Raw genomic sequence first — 18,815 nt, forward strand, 5'->3', positions numbered from 1 at the left:
AATACAAAAGTATTCATATTTTCAGCATAGCTGGTGTTTTTAACAGGCAAATTTTACTATTTCAAGTGACAAAACAAAGGTAAAGAGATTATTTTTAATCAATTTAATACACTCCAGCTGGTAAATTGGCTTATTGGGAACATACTAAAGGGGAGAAAATTATACAGCACAACGGGAAAGACTAGGGGGCAGGTTGAAAATATTCCTGCCAGCCAAACATCAATCAGCACACTACCATTTTGCAGCCCTGCTCCGTATTTGACTGTTCTCTACAAACAGCGCTTCGCTCTGGTTGCACTGTGTTAAGGAAAATGTACATAGTGCAGCCTAAGTTTGAAGAGAACGGCCTGATGTGGAACAGCTCTGCAAAGTGTAAGCACTAACCGTTGCTGCATGCGTCCCGTTCTTTCTGCAGATATGCTGTATTTTCTGAAATAACATCTCAGATCACAGCACGTTCTGCCTTGGGGGATGAAAGTTTCCCTTCTATATAGGAAGAAGCTGGAGAGGGCGTTTAAAGGGGGGCAGTAAACTTATACAATAATGATATATAATTCTGCACATATTCCAGAATTATATACCATTATTTTAGCAACCAACTTTATACTTCAAAGTATTTAAAAGATTTTTTTATCCCAAAGTTGAATTTTGTAGAACGCCGCTCCTGGCTCTACTGAGCGGATGTTTTTTTTTTCAGAAGCAAATCGCGGCACGCTGTCTAGTCACAGCCAGCACGATCGCTCCATTAAACTCAATGTAGCTTGCTCCCGCTACCAGATCAGAGTGGGAGCGAGCTATATTGAATTTAATGGTGCGATCGGGCCAGCGGTGACTAGACAGCGTGCCGCGATGCGGTTCTGAAAAAAAAAAAACAGACCCGCTCAGTAGAGCCAGGAGCGGCGTTCTACATAACTCTACTTTGAAGTATAAAGTTGGCGCAAAAATAATGAATAATAAACATTATTGTGTAGGTTTACTGCCCCTTTAACCCTTTAAGTGCTAAGCACTTTCCAACCTGGGTGCTAAGATTTTTAAAGTTTTTTTTATTTTTTGAACAAACGTTTTTTTAACTTTTTCAGACCCCCAGGACTACACTGTTGGAAAGGTTAGGCGATTACCTTTCCAATGGTGGGTCTTGGGGGTCTGTAGCTGCTTAGATACCTGAGATACAGGCTTCTAAGCAGCATGCCCCCTGCTCCTATACTTAACATTGTTAAGTATAAATAAAGTTGCGCGGTGACGTCATCCCGTTATTACGTGTGACGTCACCACGCAAAACGGGAAGCTCCGGCGATGCCTGTCACTCTACAGGCACGATCGCCGGGGTAGGAGCCCCCAGATCTCCCTCAAGGTGGGAGAGTGCTAGTGACGGCTCTGAGCCGTCATTAGCACTCAAAGGGTTAAGTATTTTCATGGGATAAAAAATTGCCATTCTTTCTTGAAGAAGAGGACATGAAGGGTGTTGTAAGGAAAGCTTTCAAGAACATTACACGGCACTTGGCCTGCAGTTGCTTGTAAACCGACAATAACCTGAGATTCGAATAATTGAAATAACACATATATACATAATATACAAGAAAGAGGACTATCAGTGCCAAACTTAGGTCCGTCACAGAGGTTCTATATAACAATTTTGTTATCCCGCTGTACAATAAGTTAAATCAGTTTTTCACCATTTTCTACATACTGCCCAAATAGCATACACTGTAGCATGGCTAATGGGCACCAACTATTTCTTGAATCTGCCAACAAATTCCATGCTTCTCTCATGCCTCTAGGTGACAGTCCGTGAGAGGTAAAGATTGTTCGATAACAGCAGTGCTCATGGGGAAAAAACATTGAACCGGACATCTTTGCTATGTGTAGTGGGGGCACGCCAGCAGCCCATGCTAGAATTCCAATAAAAGCGTCTTCCACTGGTGGCAGTGGACTGTTCCATTCCTGCTGTAAAAGGAGTCTGATTGCTTCCTGCGCCAATACGTAGGCAGGACCACCGCAGTAAGGTGGGTAGTGACTGTATTCATAGGCATCTTCTGGCATGTAATGTCGACTACTAGGGTTTCTATCGGTCCTAACCCTCCATTGTACTCGTCCCATGTACAGCAGTTCTTTTTGTCCTTGTAGGAACTGCATTAATAAGACCGTGTTGACAAAAACATCATCGTCAACCTTTAGAATATACTTGGCACTGCTGCATCTCTGCGATGCCCACGCAAGTCCTGCAAGTGTCTTTAACGTCAAGTTTCTATAAGAATCTAAAAAGTCAGCCAGAATGATGTCCCCATGGAGTGCCACCTCTTGGTCCACAATGATGCGCTGCTCTTGTGTTTGCGGGATGCCCAAAAGAAAGAGCCTACGGAATCCATCAGAGGGAGAACTTCTTCCCCATGTTTCACGGATGGCATCTCTCTGCTTTAAATGGGATGGAGAGCTTGGAACCAAGATGAGAAGAAGTAGAGGAGAGACACAGATATTGGGTGGGGAGATAAGGATTCGGGGCACAGAAATGAGGGAAACTTGGTCAGAAGAAATACTAGACGGTGTATGATAGAACAGAGAAAGAGCTTGGGTAATAACCTCTTCAATCTGCCCCAAGACAGAAAGCAAGGTAATGAAAATGGTCAGGCAGAGAAGGAAAAGGATAAGCTGACCAGAAATTTGCCTACGAGACAGATGAAAGCCTCGTAAACAGAAAACAGCCAATCGTTGCATCTTGAGTAAGTTGTTTAACGGTGATGCAATACTCTAATTCATACTGCCATAGCATCACTCCACAATCGCACCCCGTTACTTTGTCATTGAAGTGCTTAAAGGGACATTAAACATTTTGAGATGGTAATATAAAATGATAAATTGTATATATAAAACAACTCTGCAATATACTTTCATTATTTATTTTGTCCTCTTTGCCTGTAATTCCATTCTGAAATTGTGAGCTTTTCAGTTCCTGTTAGAAATGGAAGTGCAGAACACTGTTAAATCCAGCACAACCATTGGCTGTACACTCTAGTGAGCTATTTATAACTGTCCCTAATTGGCCACAGCAGAGAAGGTAACACAAGTTACAACATGGCAGCTCCCAGTATTTTATAGACACTAAAACTTTACACTTATTTTGTCACTTTTTAAACAACTAATGAAACTTTAAAAAAATACATCTACATGTTAGTCATGGACTAATCTTTTCTTTGAATGCATCATTCTATCTAGCATGCATTTAGTGTTTAATGTCCCTTTAAGGGGTTGTCCTAATTATGACAATATAAGAAAGTTCTGAGGCTCTTATTGACTCATTCAAAAGATTCCTGCAGAGACATTCTGCCACCAATGTGTTCTCACGGAGAATGGAGGGGATACCCAATGAGTGTCCTGCGTGTGTCTGAGATCTTCTCTCAGAGAATCCAAGGAGCTATAAAGAAAATAAGTATATGTTATAACAAATGATATGGCTGCTGAGATTTACAAAAAGATGGGGTCTGCTAGCCTAGGTTTAAAAAAATATTTGAAATGGGCTAGAACAGGTTGACTTATACTGTTAATAGTGTTTATAATATAATAGACTCATAATCTGTAGCATATAAAAGTGATGGTAAACTGTCCCCTTTATAAAAACAGATGCGGAAAGTTAGTGATATTTTAGATGGTGTTTAATTCATCAGATGTAACAAAGATGCGCTATAACTTACTTTTTAATATAGATATGAAAATCATATACACCACGTTCCGCCGCCCACTTCAAAAGTCAGTTTTTTTGTGAACTAAAGGTTTGAAGTGTTCTCCGATCTGCGTCCTCCCCCTTAACACTTTGAGTGCTAAGTTTTTTTTTAAAGGGTTTTCTATTTTATGTGTTTAAAACTATTTTTTTTTTTAACTTTTTTTTTTATTTATTTCAGATCCCCAAGACTTACACTGTTGGAAAGGTTAGGCGATTACCTTTCCAACGGTGGGTCTTAGGGGTCTGTAGCTGCTTAGATGCCTGAGATACAGGCTTCTAAGCAGCATGCCCCCTGCTCCTATATTTAACATTGTTAATGTTAAATAAAGTTGCGTGGTGACGTCATCACGTTATTGAGCGTGACGTCACCACGCAAAATGGGAAACCCCCGGCGATGCCTGTCATTATGCAGCACCGATCGCCGGGGTAGGAGCGGGTGGGAGCCCCCAGATCTCCCTCAAGTTGGGAGAGTGCTAGTGACGGCTCTGAGCCGTCATTAGCACCAGAGTGGGAAACTCTGACGGCTCAGAGCCGTCATTAGCACTCAAGGGGTTAAAGGGACACTGAACCCAAATTTTTTCTTTTGTGATTCAGATAGAGCATGCAATTATAAGCAACTTTCTAATTTACTCCTATTATCAATTTTTCTTTGTTCTCTTGCTATCTTTATTTGAAAAAGAAGGCATCTAAGCTTTTTTTTTTTTTAGTTCAGTACTTTGGACAGCACTTTTTTTTCGGTGGATGATTTTATCCACCAATCAGCAAGAACAACCCAGGTTGTTCACTAAAAATGGGCCGGTATCTAAACTTCCATTCTTGCATTTCAAATAAAGATACCAAGAGAATGAAGAAAATTTGATAATAGGAGTAAATTAGAAAGTAGCTTAAAATTGCATGCTCTATCTAAATCACAAAAGAAAAAATTTGGGTTCAGTGTCCCTTTAAAGGGACATAATACTCATATGCTAAATCACTTGAAACTGATGAAGTATAACTGTAAAAAGCTGACAGGAAATTATCACCTGAGCATCTCTATGTAAAAAAGGACAATATTTTACCTCACAATTTCCTCAGCTCAGCAGAGTAAGTTCTGTGTAAAAAGCTATACTTCAGCTACTGCTTAGCTGCAGGTAAAAAAAAAAAAAAAAAATGAAGAAATGAACAGCAGCCAATCAGCATCAGCAGTACTGAGGTCATGAACTCTTTTACTGTGATCTCATGAGATTTCACTTAACTCTCATGAAATTTCATAGTAAACTTCCTTAAACTGAATAGGGAAATAAAATGAGTGTGCACGTAAGCTCAATCCTTCGGTTGTCCCGGGACAGACATACTGATTTGCTGCTTAAAGTCCTTTGCAATGGGATTTGAATACTTAGGAACTTTTGAGGTAAAATAACTTTTTTTTTTTACATAGAGATGTTCAGGTGATATTTTCTAGTCAGCTTTTTACAGCTATGCTGCATCACTTTCAAGTGTTTCAACATTTGGGTATCATGGCCCTTTAAGAGCCTTTGGTTGTAGCTAGAGCGATGATTGGACAACAATTCTAACCGTTAGCTCACAAACAAAAAAAAGACTTTTGAAGAGGGTGGCAGGGTATTTAAATTTCATATCTATATTAAAGAGTATGTTATAGCACATCCAACACATCCTCTCCCAAACTCAGAGAAAATACACAGACTTTTCCACTCAGCTGCAACAACTGCCCTCGAACTTACTACAGGTAGCCTTCTGGAAAACAGCTTCATTATATTTTACCTACCAAGTTGTTTTATTGTATGTGTTTGTATATTTAGTGATAATTCCTTTTGTTTTGTTTTTATTTTAAATGTATATACTACCATGACTCTGTAATTACAGGCTGTGCTAGTCATAATTTACATACCTCTAGCTCATTGCATATTTTATCCATTTTATGTCTGCCATTATGTTAAGTTAGTTTAAGCAGCTATTGCCCAGTTATCTGTATATTTGTTTAATGGTTTTATTTCACAGGATATTAGACCAGTGAGCGCAGGGTGAACAACACCAAACTCCTGAGAATACCTATGTGTTCCCAAAATAGGTAAATAAAATAGCTAAAAAGGGGGAGTGAATCAGGAGCGCTACAGCTAAAGGTGCTAAGAAATAAGACTATATGTTCTATACTTAAAAATATGACAAGGACAATAGCGTATCTAAAATATGACACAATTTAATTGCACAAAAGATAATAACAAATAAAAAATAACAAATAAAAACGGACGTCTCCGTAAGTAAAACTTCTTAAGTTGCCGCCATATAAATGTTGCAATAGCAAAAAGAGTTTGTGGTGCAAGTATAAACAGTCCAGTGTACACTTTCAGTATTTTTATTACGTGTTGGTTTGCTAGCAAACAAGGGCTTACCCCAGACTTTCCACTCAATGTTCTCTGTGGGTTAGTTACAGCCGTATGCGCGATGACGTCACTTATGTGGGCGCTGTCCCAAACGGGCTCTCTGATTGGTCCAAATTCGGAACCAGCCAACAGCGGTAGTGGTGACTCTTTTAGCTAGAGTATAGCGATCATCCGATGACAAGTACCTGCTCTTAGTGCTAGATAGCACGCAAGGTACAAAAATGAATGATGTAAGTAAACTTGATTATCCGATAAGGAGTTCAGAGAGTTAGTTACAAAGTCTTTCCAATAGCTAATTATATTAGCGTAATTGCACAATCCTCATGAACACTGTGGTAGCTCCAGCTACATATAGTGAATCTCAGTGGTTGTTGCAGCACATCAACGCGTTTCTCCCTCTACAGGGCTTTCTCAAGATGAGTTGCAACTAACTCTCTGAACTCGTTATCGGATAATCAAGTTTACTTACATCATTCATTTCTGTACCTTGCGTGCTATCTAGCACTAAGAGCAGGTATTTGTCATCTGATGATCGCTATACTCTAGCTAAAAGAGTCACCACTACCGCTGTTGGCTGGTTCCGAATTTGGACCAATCAGAGAGCCCGTTTGGGACAGCGCCCACATAAGTGACGTCATCGCGCATATGGCTGTAACTAACCCACAGAGTGGAAAGTCTGGGGTAAGCCCTTGTTTGCTAGCAAACCAACACGTAATAAAAATACTGAAAGTGTACACTGGACTGTTTATACTTGCACCACGAACTCTTTTTGCTATTGCAACATTTATATGGCGGCAACTTAAGAAGTTTTACTTACGGAGACGTCCGTTTTTATTTGTTATTATCTTTTGTGCAATTAAATTGTGTCATATTTTAGATACGCTATTGTCCTTGTCATATTTTTAAGTATAGAACATATAGTCTTATTTCTTAGCACCTTTAGCGCTCCTGATTCACTCCCCCTTTTTAGTTGGTTTTATTTCACCCCTGGTAAACCTCAGTCTCATTCTTATCTCTGTAATATTTTGTTGATGTTTTTTTTTCTTTCTGTTTCTGCATGATTGACCCCCAGCTTAAATGTACCCTCCCACTCCTTTAACACACTCTTGCTGGACCATCATTAACCTAATATCTCTCTCCTTTAGTTTGATTTCCAACACATCCTCTCCCAAACTCAGAGAAAATACACAGACTTTTCCACTCAGCTGCAACAACTGCCCTCTAACTTACTACTGGTAGCCTTCTGAAAAACAGCTTCCCTCCCACCCACCCCAAGCTCATTTCCTCATTTATAGATAGTCTCCCACACAACTTTCACTCTCCTGAAATGACAAGTACAAACACTAATCAGCACATCCTTCCATTCCCTTAACCCTATAGAATACACAGTACTTTTGTTATATTATGTTTCATATACCTTTTGTTCCCTTATGCACTTGTTATAGTAATTCTGTGTCTTATGTCTTTAACTGGTTCCCAATTCTGTAAAAATGCTCAATATATTCATATCCCTTTTTGCCACCCTTTGTCTCTATAACAAACTACACTATTCAATTACTCCTTCTCCCTCTCCACCTGCACTGTTCATTAGCCCATCTCTCTTAAACTCACCTTACTTTTGTACTCATGAACTTTACCTATTCCTAAACACTCTCTCTCCCCCCTGCAGCTCATCTCAAAAGCAGTCTCACTACTGCAAATCTGTATCTCATCTCATGTCACTCTCCCTCTTGCTTCTACTTACTGCTGGTGACATCTCCCCTAATCCTGGTCCCCAACCACTGACAAGCCGTGCACATCCATGTGTACCATCCCATGGACTCATAAAACAAAACTCTGCACACCTTACTCACATTCCTCTTGCATCTAAAGCCACTACCCCTTTCACTTGTGAACTCTGGAACTCTCGCTCTGTTTGCAACAAGCTCACTTCTATACATGACCTCTTTATCTCCCGCTCCCTCAACCTTCTGGCCCTAACAGAAACCTGGCTCTTTCCCCTAGACACAGCATCCATTGCTGCTCTGTCACATGGGGGTCTCCACTTCAACCACACTCCTAGGTCTGATAACAGACAAGGAGGTGGTGTAGGTATTTTACTCTCCTCTCGTTGCACCTTTCAACAAATACATCCTATCTCTTCCCTCACTTTTCCCTCATTCGAAACCCACATGATTCGCTTATTCTCCCCTCTCTCTGTACGTGTTGCAGTCATATACCAACCCCCTGGCTCCTCAACTCAATTTCTAGATCACTTGGCTGCCTGGCTACCCTATTTCCTTTCCTCAGACACCCCTGCCCTCATTCTTGGCGACTTCAACATCCCCCTTAACAATCCCACTGCCTCATCCGCTAAACAACTTCTGCAACTCACTTCCTCTTTCAGTCTGTCACAATGGACTGATTCTCCCACTCACAAAGACAGTCACTCTCTTGACCTGATCTTTAGCTATCGATGCACTCTCTCAAACTCCCCTTTTCCTCTTTCTGACCACCATCTCCTTACTTGCAACATATCATCCCTTCCTATAACTCTCCCTCCTTCTACTCCTCACACCAAACTTCACAGAAGCATTATGTCTTTAGATCAGCAACAACTTGCTAATTCCCTTAAACCGCTCCTCTCATCCTTCTCCTCCTTTTCCTGCCCTGAACAATCTATCTGCCACTATAATTCCACCCTTATATCCGTCCTTGACAATCTCGCCCCTCTTACCATTGCTCGAAAATCACACACTCATCCCCAGCCCTGGCATACTCCTCTGACATGGTACCTACGCAGATGTTCCCGTACTGCTGAACGGCATTGGAGAAAATCACGGAGTTCAGCTGATTTTCTTCATTATAAATTCATCTTGAACTCCTACTACTCTGCCCTTAATCTCCACAAGCAACACTACTTCTCTACTCTTATCTCTAATCTTTCTTCAAACCCAAAACGTCTGTTCTCCACTTTCAATACTCTCCTCCGCCCTCCCCCACTTCCTAATACAACTTCTCTGTCAGCTCAAGACTTTGCCAGTCACTTAATTAACAAAATTGACTCCATCAGACATGAACTCAGCTCTCAACATAATTCCATTCTCCCCCCCCCCTCAAATGCTCTCACTCAACCACATTCTCCCCTGTTACTGAGGACGAAGTTTCAGCACTTATACTGCGCTCTCACCTCATTACCTGTCCCCTTGACCCTATCCCCTCACAGCTACTCCCCTCCCTCTCTGCTACCCTTACCCCTATACTAACACATATTTTCAACCTCTCCCTCAGCACTGGTACATTTCCCTCATCGATGAAACATGCACTGGTCACACCTATCCTCAAAAAACCTTCCCTTGATCCTACCTCCCCATCCAACTACCGCCCTATTTCCCTCCTCCCTCTTGCTTCAAAGCTTCTCGAAAAACTAGTATATGCACGCCTATCCTATTTCCTTACGTTAAACTCCCTTCTTGACCCGCTGCAATCTGGATTTCGTCCCTATCACTCCACAGAGACAGCTATTGTTAAGGTCACCAACGACCTACTTACAGCAAAATCAAAAGGTCACTTCTCTCTGCTTATCCTCCTTGATCTGTCCGCAGCCTTTGACACTGTCGACCACCCTCTTTTGCTCCAAACCCTGCAATTCTTCGGCATCTGTGACACAGCCCTTTCGTGGCTCTCTTCCTACCTATCAAACCGTACCTTCAGTGTAGCCTTCTCTGGGGCCTCCTCTGCCCCGTCACCACTTTCTGTCGGAGTACCGCAAGGCTCTGTCCTGGATGTCCTCCCACTACCTCAAGCTAAATCTCTCCAAAACTGAGCTCCTCATTTTCCCCCCTTCTTCCAAAATCTCCACCCCCAATATCTCTATAACTGTCGACAACTCCATCATTACCCCTACCCCGCATGCCCGATGTCTCGGGGTCACATTTGACTCCGATATTTCCTTCACTCCTCACATTCAGTCCTTGGCTAAAGTCTGCCGCTTCCACCTTAAAAACATCTCCAAAATTAGACACTTCCTTACACAAGGCACAACTAAGATTTTAATCCACTCTCTCATTCTTTCCCGCCTTGATTACTGCAACTCTGTCCTCTCTGGTCTCCCCCACTTGCCGCCTAGCTCCCTTACAATCCATACTGAATGCCTCTGCCAGACTCATCTTCCTTACACGTCGCTCTTCATCTGCTGCTCCTCTCTGCCAATCCCTTCACTGGCTTCCTCTTGCCTCTAGGATCAAACACAAAATTCTCACTCTGACATACAAAGCCCTCAAATGCACTGTTCCCCCCTATATCTCAGACCTTGTCTCCAGATACTCTCCCTCTCGTCCCCTTCGCTCTGCTCACGACCTCCTACTCTCCTCCTCTCTGGTTACCTCATAGCACTCCCGTTTACAGGACTTCTCCAGACTGGCTCCCATCTTGTGGAACTCTCTGCCTCGCCCCACAAGACTCTCCCCTAGTTTTGAAAGCTTCAAGCGCTCCCTAAAGACTCTACTGTTCAGGGATGCATACAACCTATGCTAACCTTTCTTTATACCAGTTCCACTCCTCCATCGCTATCCCCTGAACCCCCTTAGCATGTAAGCCTAAGAGTCCAGCTGTTTGTAGATCACCTTCTTAAGAGTGGATTACAACAGTGCAACTCTTGGCAGGGCCCTCTACCCACTTTATCCCTTAATTGTTTTATACTCCCCTTTGTTTATAGCGCTGCGGAATCTGTTGGCGCTCTACAAATAACCGATAATAATAATAATATAGCGCAACTTCATTAAAACTAATTAAGTAAACCCCATCTAAAATATCACTAACATTCCGGATCTGTTTTTATAAATGGGAGAGTTTACTATTACTTTAAGTCATTATCAGTGATATATACAGACATTTATGTCTAATTCAGCAATCTGCAAGCCAGGCAGAGTCTGCGAATGAATAACAAAATATAACTAAATTCTCATGAGGTGATGCCTTAAAGTTTGCAGCCTTTAAAGCGACAGTAAAGAACTTCAGATTTGTATTTATATATAAAAATGTTTAGTTATGAGTAATTAAAACACTTTGCAATATATTTCCATGATTTATTTTACCCCTTTTCGTGTAATTTAGCTCTGAAAATGAAGCAATTTCTAATTCTCAGAACTTGAAAGCACCCTGCAGACTTATCAAGACTAACTCTGCTACATGTCTGTCCCTAATTGGTTTTATCAGATAAAAAATGCTAAACAATACATTATACAGGTAGCCCTCAGTTTACGCCGGGGTAAGGTTCCAGAAGGAATGGTTGTAAATCAAAACCGTTGTAAATTGAAACCCAGTTTATAATGTAAGTCAATGGGAAGTGAGGGAGTTAGGTTCCAGGCTCCTCTCAAAATTGGCATAAGTAACACCTAATACATTATTTTTAAAGCTTTGAAATGAAGACTTTAAATGCTAAACAGCATTATAAACCTAATAAAATAATCACACAACACAGAATATATAATTAAACTAAGTTAAATGAACAAAAACATTTGCTAAACAGCATTATAAATCTAATAAAATAATCACACAACACAGACTTTACTTGCATTTTTCTGCAAACAGTTCTTTCTATGCATTCCAATCTGGACTGATTTATAGACAGGAAGATCTTGTTCCTTTGCAAGCTGCTCGATAGCTCAGGTCTGGTTAAACTGATTAATTTCAGCTTGCTTGGTTTGCATATCTTTGTTGCAACACAAGCGGACAGCTCCACCTATTGGCTATTTTAATCAATGCACTGCTTCTCAATGCTTTTCAATAGCAGTCACATGACTGAAAAAAAAGGTTGTTATTCTGAAACTGTGCAAATTGAACCGTTGTAAACCGAGGGCCACCTGTACTAACTTAATGACAGTAACTACCTTTGTTGTTCTGTGAATTAAAGCCCAGATAGGCTCCTCCAAATAAGACTAAATTTGGCTATTAAAAAATAACTGCAGTAAAAAGGATGTTTTTAAAAACATTAATTGACTGATATGTTATTCTATAACAGCATAAAAGGAATGTCATGAAATTACAAGGTGTTCACTGTCCCCTTAAAGGGACATAATATTCATATGCTAAATCACTTGAAAGTGATGCAGCATAACTGTAAAATGCTGACAAGAAAATATCACCTGAACATCTCTATGTAAAAAAGGAAGATATTTTACCTCCACATTTCTTCAGCTCAACAGAGTAAGTTCTGTGTAAACAGTTATACTTCAGCTGCATGTTGAAAAAAACAATAGTGCTGAGGTAACGCTTTGCCTTTGCTGTGATCTTATGAGATTTCATAGAATTTACTTAAACTGAATAGGAAAATAACATGACTGTGCCTGTACATGCCAGATGCACACTTCCCTGCAAGTCCTGGGACTAGCATCCTGATTGGCTGCTTAAAGGGACACTAAACCCCAAAATTTTCTTTCGTGATTCAAATAGAGCATGAAGTTTTAAGCAACTTTCTAATTTGCTCCTATTATCAAATTTTCTTCATTCTCTTGGTATCTTTATTTGAAATGCAAGAATGTAAGTTTAGATGCCGGACCATTTTTGGTGAACAACCTGGGTTGTTCTTTCTGATTGGTAGATAGATTCATCCACCAATAAAAAAAAAGTGCTGTCCAGAATTCTGAATCAAAAACCCTTAGATGCATGCTTTTTCAAATAAAGATAGCAAGAGAACGAAAAAAAATTGATAATAGGAGTAAATTAGAAGCTTGCTTAAAATTGCATGCTCTATCTGAATCACGAAAGAAAGAAATTGGGTTCAGTGTCCCTTTAAAGTCTCTTTACAGTGGCGTGTGAAATGTTGAGGTAAAATGTCTTCCTTTTTTACATAGAGATGTTCAGGTGATATTTTCTAGTCCGCTTTTTACAGCTATGTTCATCAGTTTCGAGTGCTTCAATATTTGGGTGTCATGTCCCTTTAAGTGACAAAACACAACCTGAATTCCTTGCGCGACATACATACCTCCCGTATAGAACAACTTTGAAGCAGTAATCCTTTCTATAAAGGCAACATTTCTCTTTATTTTAAGTCTGCAGCTCTCTTTTGAAGCAAATTTTTGTTTCAAATCCATCCCAGGTGACCAGCGAATGTTTTCACGTTATTACAATCCATCAGAAACTGTGCATAGCGTCATAAAGAGAGATGGTTTACGTGATCTGCTAGGTATTTAGACACAGCAGCGCGCAACTGTAAAATCTGAAGTGTTGGACTTTACTCTCTTCAAATACTAGGAATGCAGAAGTGTCTAATTTCTATATACACTCCCTGTCCCTACCCTTTTTGTTGTATGACTATTAACCCTTTCGTGACAGGGTTAAAGTGCCTACATCGGAACAACTGTTCCGATGTAGACAAATTGAAACTACGCGATCGTGCATACGATCGCGAGATTTCAATTATTGGATCGCATCTGGGGGGCGTCCCTACAATCCTAGGAACGCCCTCCAGACCGCGATTAAATCCTTGAAGCACAGAAGGCTTCAGGACAGCCGTTAGCTTTGACGTTCTATTCCGTCATAACGGCTTTAAAGCCCAGTGTAATTATGACGGAATAGAATGTCATAACGGCTTTAAAGCCCAGTGTAATTATGACGGAATAGAATGTCATAACGGCTTTAAAAGGTTAATGCTATGTCACTAAGATACAATGGAAAGAACTGTGTTTTCCTAGCTACATTATAAACAGGATTTATGATATAAAATATAATATTATTATGGGCTGTACAGATAATAAAAGTAACATTAAAGGGACACGAAACTCAAACTTTGTCTTTCATTAATCAGATATAGAATACAATTTAAAAAAAAAGTTTCCAATTTCCTTTTATTATCAAATTTGCTTTGTTTCATGTTGCACATGCACGAAGCCCTACACGACAGGAAATAGTGCTGCTATCTAGTGCTCTTACTAATGTATACCATTATTGCAAAACTGCTGTCATATAGTGCAGCAGACGTGCACACTCCTAAACTTACCTTCATGCTTTTCAACAAAGGATAAGAAGAAAACTAAGACAATTTGGTTATAGAAGTAAATTGCAAAGTTGTTTAAAATTGTATAAAAAAAAAATCTGAAGCTGCGAAGGAAGGAACTTGAAGGGAAACAGAGAAGTTATAACACAGAGGTCCAAAGCAGTACGAGCAAGGTGGGGGGGGGGTGACAGGATAATCTTGGGGGTTTATGGTGGAATAGATCAATGTCTGGGATGTAAGGGGAAAAGAGATGGGAACAGAAAAAATAGGTATCTGGTGATGTAAAGAGACAAGATATAGGCACAGTATTTCAAGGAATGGGGGGGGTGTAAGGATAGGGGACAGTAATAGGTGGTATCTGGGGAGGGAGATGGGAACAGTAATAGGAGGTTTCTGGGGGGATGTAAGGGGGTAGATATAAGGGAAAGTAATAGCAGGTATCTGGGGATGAAATGGGGCAGGGGTTAGGGACAGTAATAGGTATCTCTGGGATGTAAGGGGGCAGGGGATAGGGACAGTAATAGGTATCTCTGGGATGTAAGGGGGCAGGGAATAGGGGACAGTAATATGAGGTATCTGGGAGTGTAAGGAGGCAGGGGATAGGGGAAAATAATATGAGGTATCTGGGAGTGTAAGGAGGCAGGGGATAGGGGACAATAATATGAGGTAACTGGGGGATGTAAGAGGGCAGGGGACAATAATATGAGGTAAATGCAGATGTATGGGGCAGGGATAAGGGACAGTAATAGGTTTCTGGGGGGTGTAAGGGGGCAGGGGATAGGGACAGTAATAGGTATCTGGGGGTGTAAGAGGGCAGGGGATAGGGGACAATAATATGAGGTAACTGGGGGATGTAAGAGGGCAGGGGATAGGGGACAATAATATGAGGTAACTGGGGGATGTAAGAGGGCAGGGGATAGGGGACAATAATATGAGGTAACTGCGAATGTATGGGGCAGGGATAAGGGACAGTAATAGGTTTCTGGGGGTGTAAGTGGGCAGGGAATAGGGACAGTAATAGGTTTCTGGGGGTGTAAGTGGGCAGGGATAAGGGACAGTAATAGGTTTCTGGGGGGTTTAAGGGGGCAGGGAATAGGGACAGTAATAGGTATCTGGGGGTGTAAGGGGATAGGGGACAATAATATGAGGTAACTGCGAATGTATGGGGCAGGGATAAGGGACAGTAATAGGTTTCTGGGGGTGTAAGTGGGCAGGGGATAGGGACAGTAATAGGTTTCTGGGGGTGTAAGTGGGCAGGGAATAGGGACAGTCAGGGCCGCCATCAGGGGGTGACAGGGGTGACTCCTGTCAGGGGCCCAATGAGGCAAGAACTAAAAAAAAATACAGCAGAGTGCTAATTGAGCATGGGAAATGTTATTACAATGAGTAAAGTATTAGCATTTGAGAGGATTTCTGAGTGTGCACTAAAGCACTATGCACAGTGTGAGACAAACTTGGCACTTTGTTTGTAGAGTGTGTGCCTGGGTCAGACGGCTGATCACTTTCATTTGCAGAGGAGGTAGGAATTACTTAGCAAATGTTTTTTATTTCTTTGTGCAATTTAAGATTGTAACTTCAGTGTGGTAGTAGTTGTATGGTGGGGCCAGGGGTCCATAAAAACACATTTTTTAGCAGCAGTGTATTTATGATTATTTGACAATGCTGTAGAAATTCTATATTTAAAACCATGCAGAAATGTTTCCTCCTCAATACACAAATGATATATATTACATTCCAGTTTACTGCCCCTTTATGCAAGGACTTTCCAGATACAAGGAGGCATTTTATCTAAGATTTTTACATCTGCATAACATGTTATACTCTCAGACTAAGATTGCTCAGTGTTGGAAATGAGACAGGTTAACTTAAAACTGTTCAGTTTACTCTACAGCTGACTTAATTTTGAAATGCATACCAACAATCTTAAATCCTGCATTTAACCAGATCTAATGGCATGAGTACCACAGCTTATGGTTCCACCAAGACCAAATAGAGTACAGCATTTTCAAAATCCACAAGTACAGCTGACAGATGGGAACATTTGTACACTATATTTGAAGTGGTGCTCTTGGTTGGGGAAAATGGAGAAAATATCAAACAAACATATGTTAACCTTTTAAAAATACTTTTCTTCATCTAGCCATCTACCCAGATCATTAATGTACAATTTTGAATTCACAGAATTATTTTTGTTTGCACATTTACAAATATGATTCTTTAAAAAGTGATCTCTTAATTTCTGCATTTTTTTATCATGCATGTCACACACTGTTGATTTAGGGGATGCAAGGCGCATAAATGTTTCCTACTGTGAGTGTTTCTGTGGGTGTCTGTGTTTATGTCTTTTGTTTGTGTCTCTATGAGTGTGTATGTATTTTTTTTTCTGTTGGTATCTCTGTGAGGGTGGGTGTGTATGTCTTTGTGCATTTTCTGTGGATGTCTGTGAGGGTGTGTGCATATGTCTTTGAGCTTTTTCTATGGGTGTCTCTGTGAGGGTGGGTGTGTGTTTGTCTTTGTGTATTTTCTCTGGATGCCTCTCTGAGGGTGGGTGTGTATGTCTGTGTTTTCTGTGGATGTCTCTGTGAGGGTGTGTGTGTATGTATGTCTGTGTTTTCTGTGGATGTCTCTGTGAGGGTGTGTATTTTCTGTGGGTGTCTCTGTGAGGGTGTGTGTATGTCTTTGTGTGTTTTCTGTGGATGTCTCAGTGAGGGTGTGTATGTATGTCTTTATGTGTTTTCTGTGGGTGTCTCTCTGTGTGTGTGTGTATGTCTTTGTGTGTTTTCTGAGGCTGTCTCTGTTGGTGTTTCCTTGGGTGTATGTGCAAGTTTGAGTTTGTGTGTGTGTGTCCATTGTCTGTTCATTTTTAGGACATTTTGATCTTACTACTGATTATTCACATCTTTCTTCAGACTTTGAGACTAATGAGACCTTTCCGGAAGTCACCAATCTACCATTTAACCTTTAAATTATTGTTTAGGCAGTTCAGGGCCCTTCCTTTCAGCCACTGCATGCTGTTGTCATCATTTAGTTGGCATCTTCCTTTACAAAAAGATAATCAGAACTTCATATTTTGTTTTCTAAATCTCCTTTTTTTTACAAAACTGTAGTTTACCTCATTACTTGTCAGGTCAATGTAAACCAGTGCTAAGTGTTTGTTTGGGTGTCTGTGTCTGAGTTTCTTTGCGTGTTTGCTAGAGTGTCTATATGTGAATCCTTATGTGTGAGTGTATGAGTGAGTCTGTGTGTGTATGTTACTACCTTTACAACATTTCCAAGTTTAAATAGACACTTAAGAATAAAGTGCATATATGTTTTAGTCACTTGGTCAAAAATTGCACATTTCAAAGGGGGGGGGGGCTGATCGATGGTTAAGTCAGGGGGCCCAAAATTTCTAGTGGCGGCCCTGGGGACAGTAATAGGTTTCTGGGGGTGTAAGTGGGCAGGGAATAGGGACAGTAATAGGTTTCTGGGGGTGTAAGAGGGCAGGGGATAGGGGACAATAATATGAGGTAACTGGGGGATGTAAGAGGGCAGGGGATAGGGACAGTAATAGGTTTCTGGGGGTGTAAGAGGGCAGGGGATAGGGACAGTAATATGAGGTAACTGCGAATGTATGGGGCAGGGATAAGGGACAGTAATAGGTTTCTGGGGGTGTAAGTGGGCAGGGAATAGGGACAGTAATAGGTTTCTGGGGGTGTAAGAGGGCAGGGGATAGGGGACAGTAATAGGTTTCTGGGGGTGTAAGAGGGCAGGGGATAGGGGACAATAATATGAGGTAACTGGGGGATGTAAGAGGGCAGGGGATAGGGACAGTAATAGGTATCTGGGGGTGTAAGAGGGCAGGGGATAGGGACAGTAATATGAGGTAAATGCGAATGTATGGGGCAGGGAATAGGGACAGTAATAGGTTTCTGGGGGTGTAAGAGGGCAGGGGATAGGGGACAATAATATGAGGTAACTGGGGGATGTAAGAGGGCAGGGGATAGGGACAGTAATATGAGGTAAATGCGAATGTATGGGGCAGGGATAAGGGACAGTAATAGGTTTCTGGGGGTGTAAGTGGGCAGGGAATAGGGACAGTAATAGGTTTCTGGGGGTGTAAGAGGGCAGGGGATAGGGGACAATAATATGAGGTAACTGGGGGATGTAAGAGGGCAGGGGATAGCAGGGGATAGGGACAGTAATAGGTATCTGGGGGTGTAAGAGGGCAGGGTATAGGGACAGCAATATGAGGTAACTGCGAATGAATGGGGCAGGGATAAGGGACAGTAATAGGTTTCTTGGGGTGTAAGTGGGCAGGGAATAGGGACAGTAATAGGCTTGGGGGGGGGCGGTAGGGTGACAAGATATGGACAATAATAAGGGGTAAATGGGGGGATATAAGGGGCAGGGGAGTAATAGGGTATATGGGAGGTGTAAGGGGACAGGACATGGGAAACAACGAGAGGAGGAAACAAGCAAGTAAAAAGTAAGAGAGGGTGAATACTGGGTCCGTACAGCGGCTGATGTATAGAGAGGCTGGCGGGCAATCAGAAGATGACATTATTAATGAACTAGTAGAATTAGGGCAAAATAATATTTACTTACCGTAATTTTCTAGAGAACCTGATAGGATAGAAATAGAATGGGCAACAAACCGATTCCCTGGATTACCGCACATTGACAGAATGCTTGTCAATAAAGCTACACTATTGTTAAAAAAAAGTAACCAGGTGGAGATAAACAGACAGTATCCATGGAGACC

At 41.2% G+C, this 18,815-nt stretch overlaps 1 protein-coding gene across 2 annotated transcripts; it reads right to left on the reverse strand.

The window, feature by feature from the left end:
• Window positions 1-817: 817 nt before the first annotated feature.
• Window positions 818-18,804, reverse strand: B3GALT4 (beta-1,3-galactosyltransferase 4). Of its 2 annotated transcripts, none has more exons than XM_053721887.1 (2): window positions 18,659-18,804; window positions 818-3,409 (listed from the first exon to the last, which is right to left on the reverse strand). In XM_053721887.1, exon 2 carries the CDS (start codon window positions 2,710-2,712, stop codon window positions 1,657-1,659), a length of 1,056 nt encoding a protein of 351 aa, XP_053577862.1. In that variant the 5' UTR covers window positions 2,713-3,409; window positions 18,659-18,804; the 3' UTR covers window positions 818-1,656. The 2 variants fall into 2 exon arrangements, with proteins under 2 accessions (XP_053577862.1, XP_053577860.1); XM_053721885.1 differs by lacking the exon at window positions 18,659-18,804 and adding an exon at window positions 13,061-13,309.
• Between the last annotated feature and the right edge of the window lie 11 nt (window positions 18,805-18,815).

This window comes from Bombina bombina, chromosome 7 (assembly GCF_027579735.1).
Source record: "Bombina bombina isolate aBomBom1 chromosome 7, aBomBom1.pri, whole genome shotgun sequence".
In the NCBI taxonomy this organism is placed as follows: Eukaryota; Metazoa; Chordata; class Amphibia; order Anura; family Bombinatoridae; genus Bombina; species Bombina bombina.

Coding starts and splice junctions, on each gene's coding strand:
- B3GALT4 (XM_053721887.1), bottom strand. CDS start 2,712: ATGCAACGATTGGCTGTTTTCTGTTTACGAGGCTTTCATCTGTCTCGT.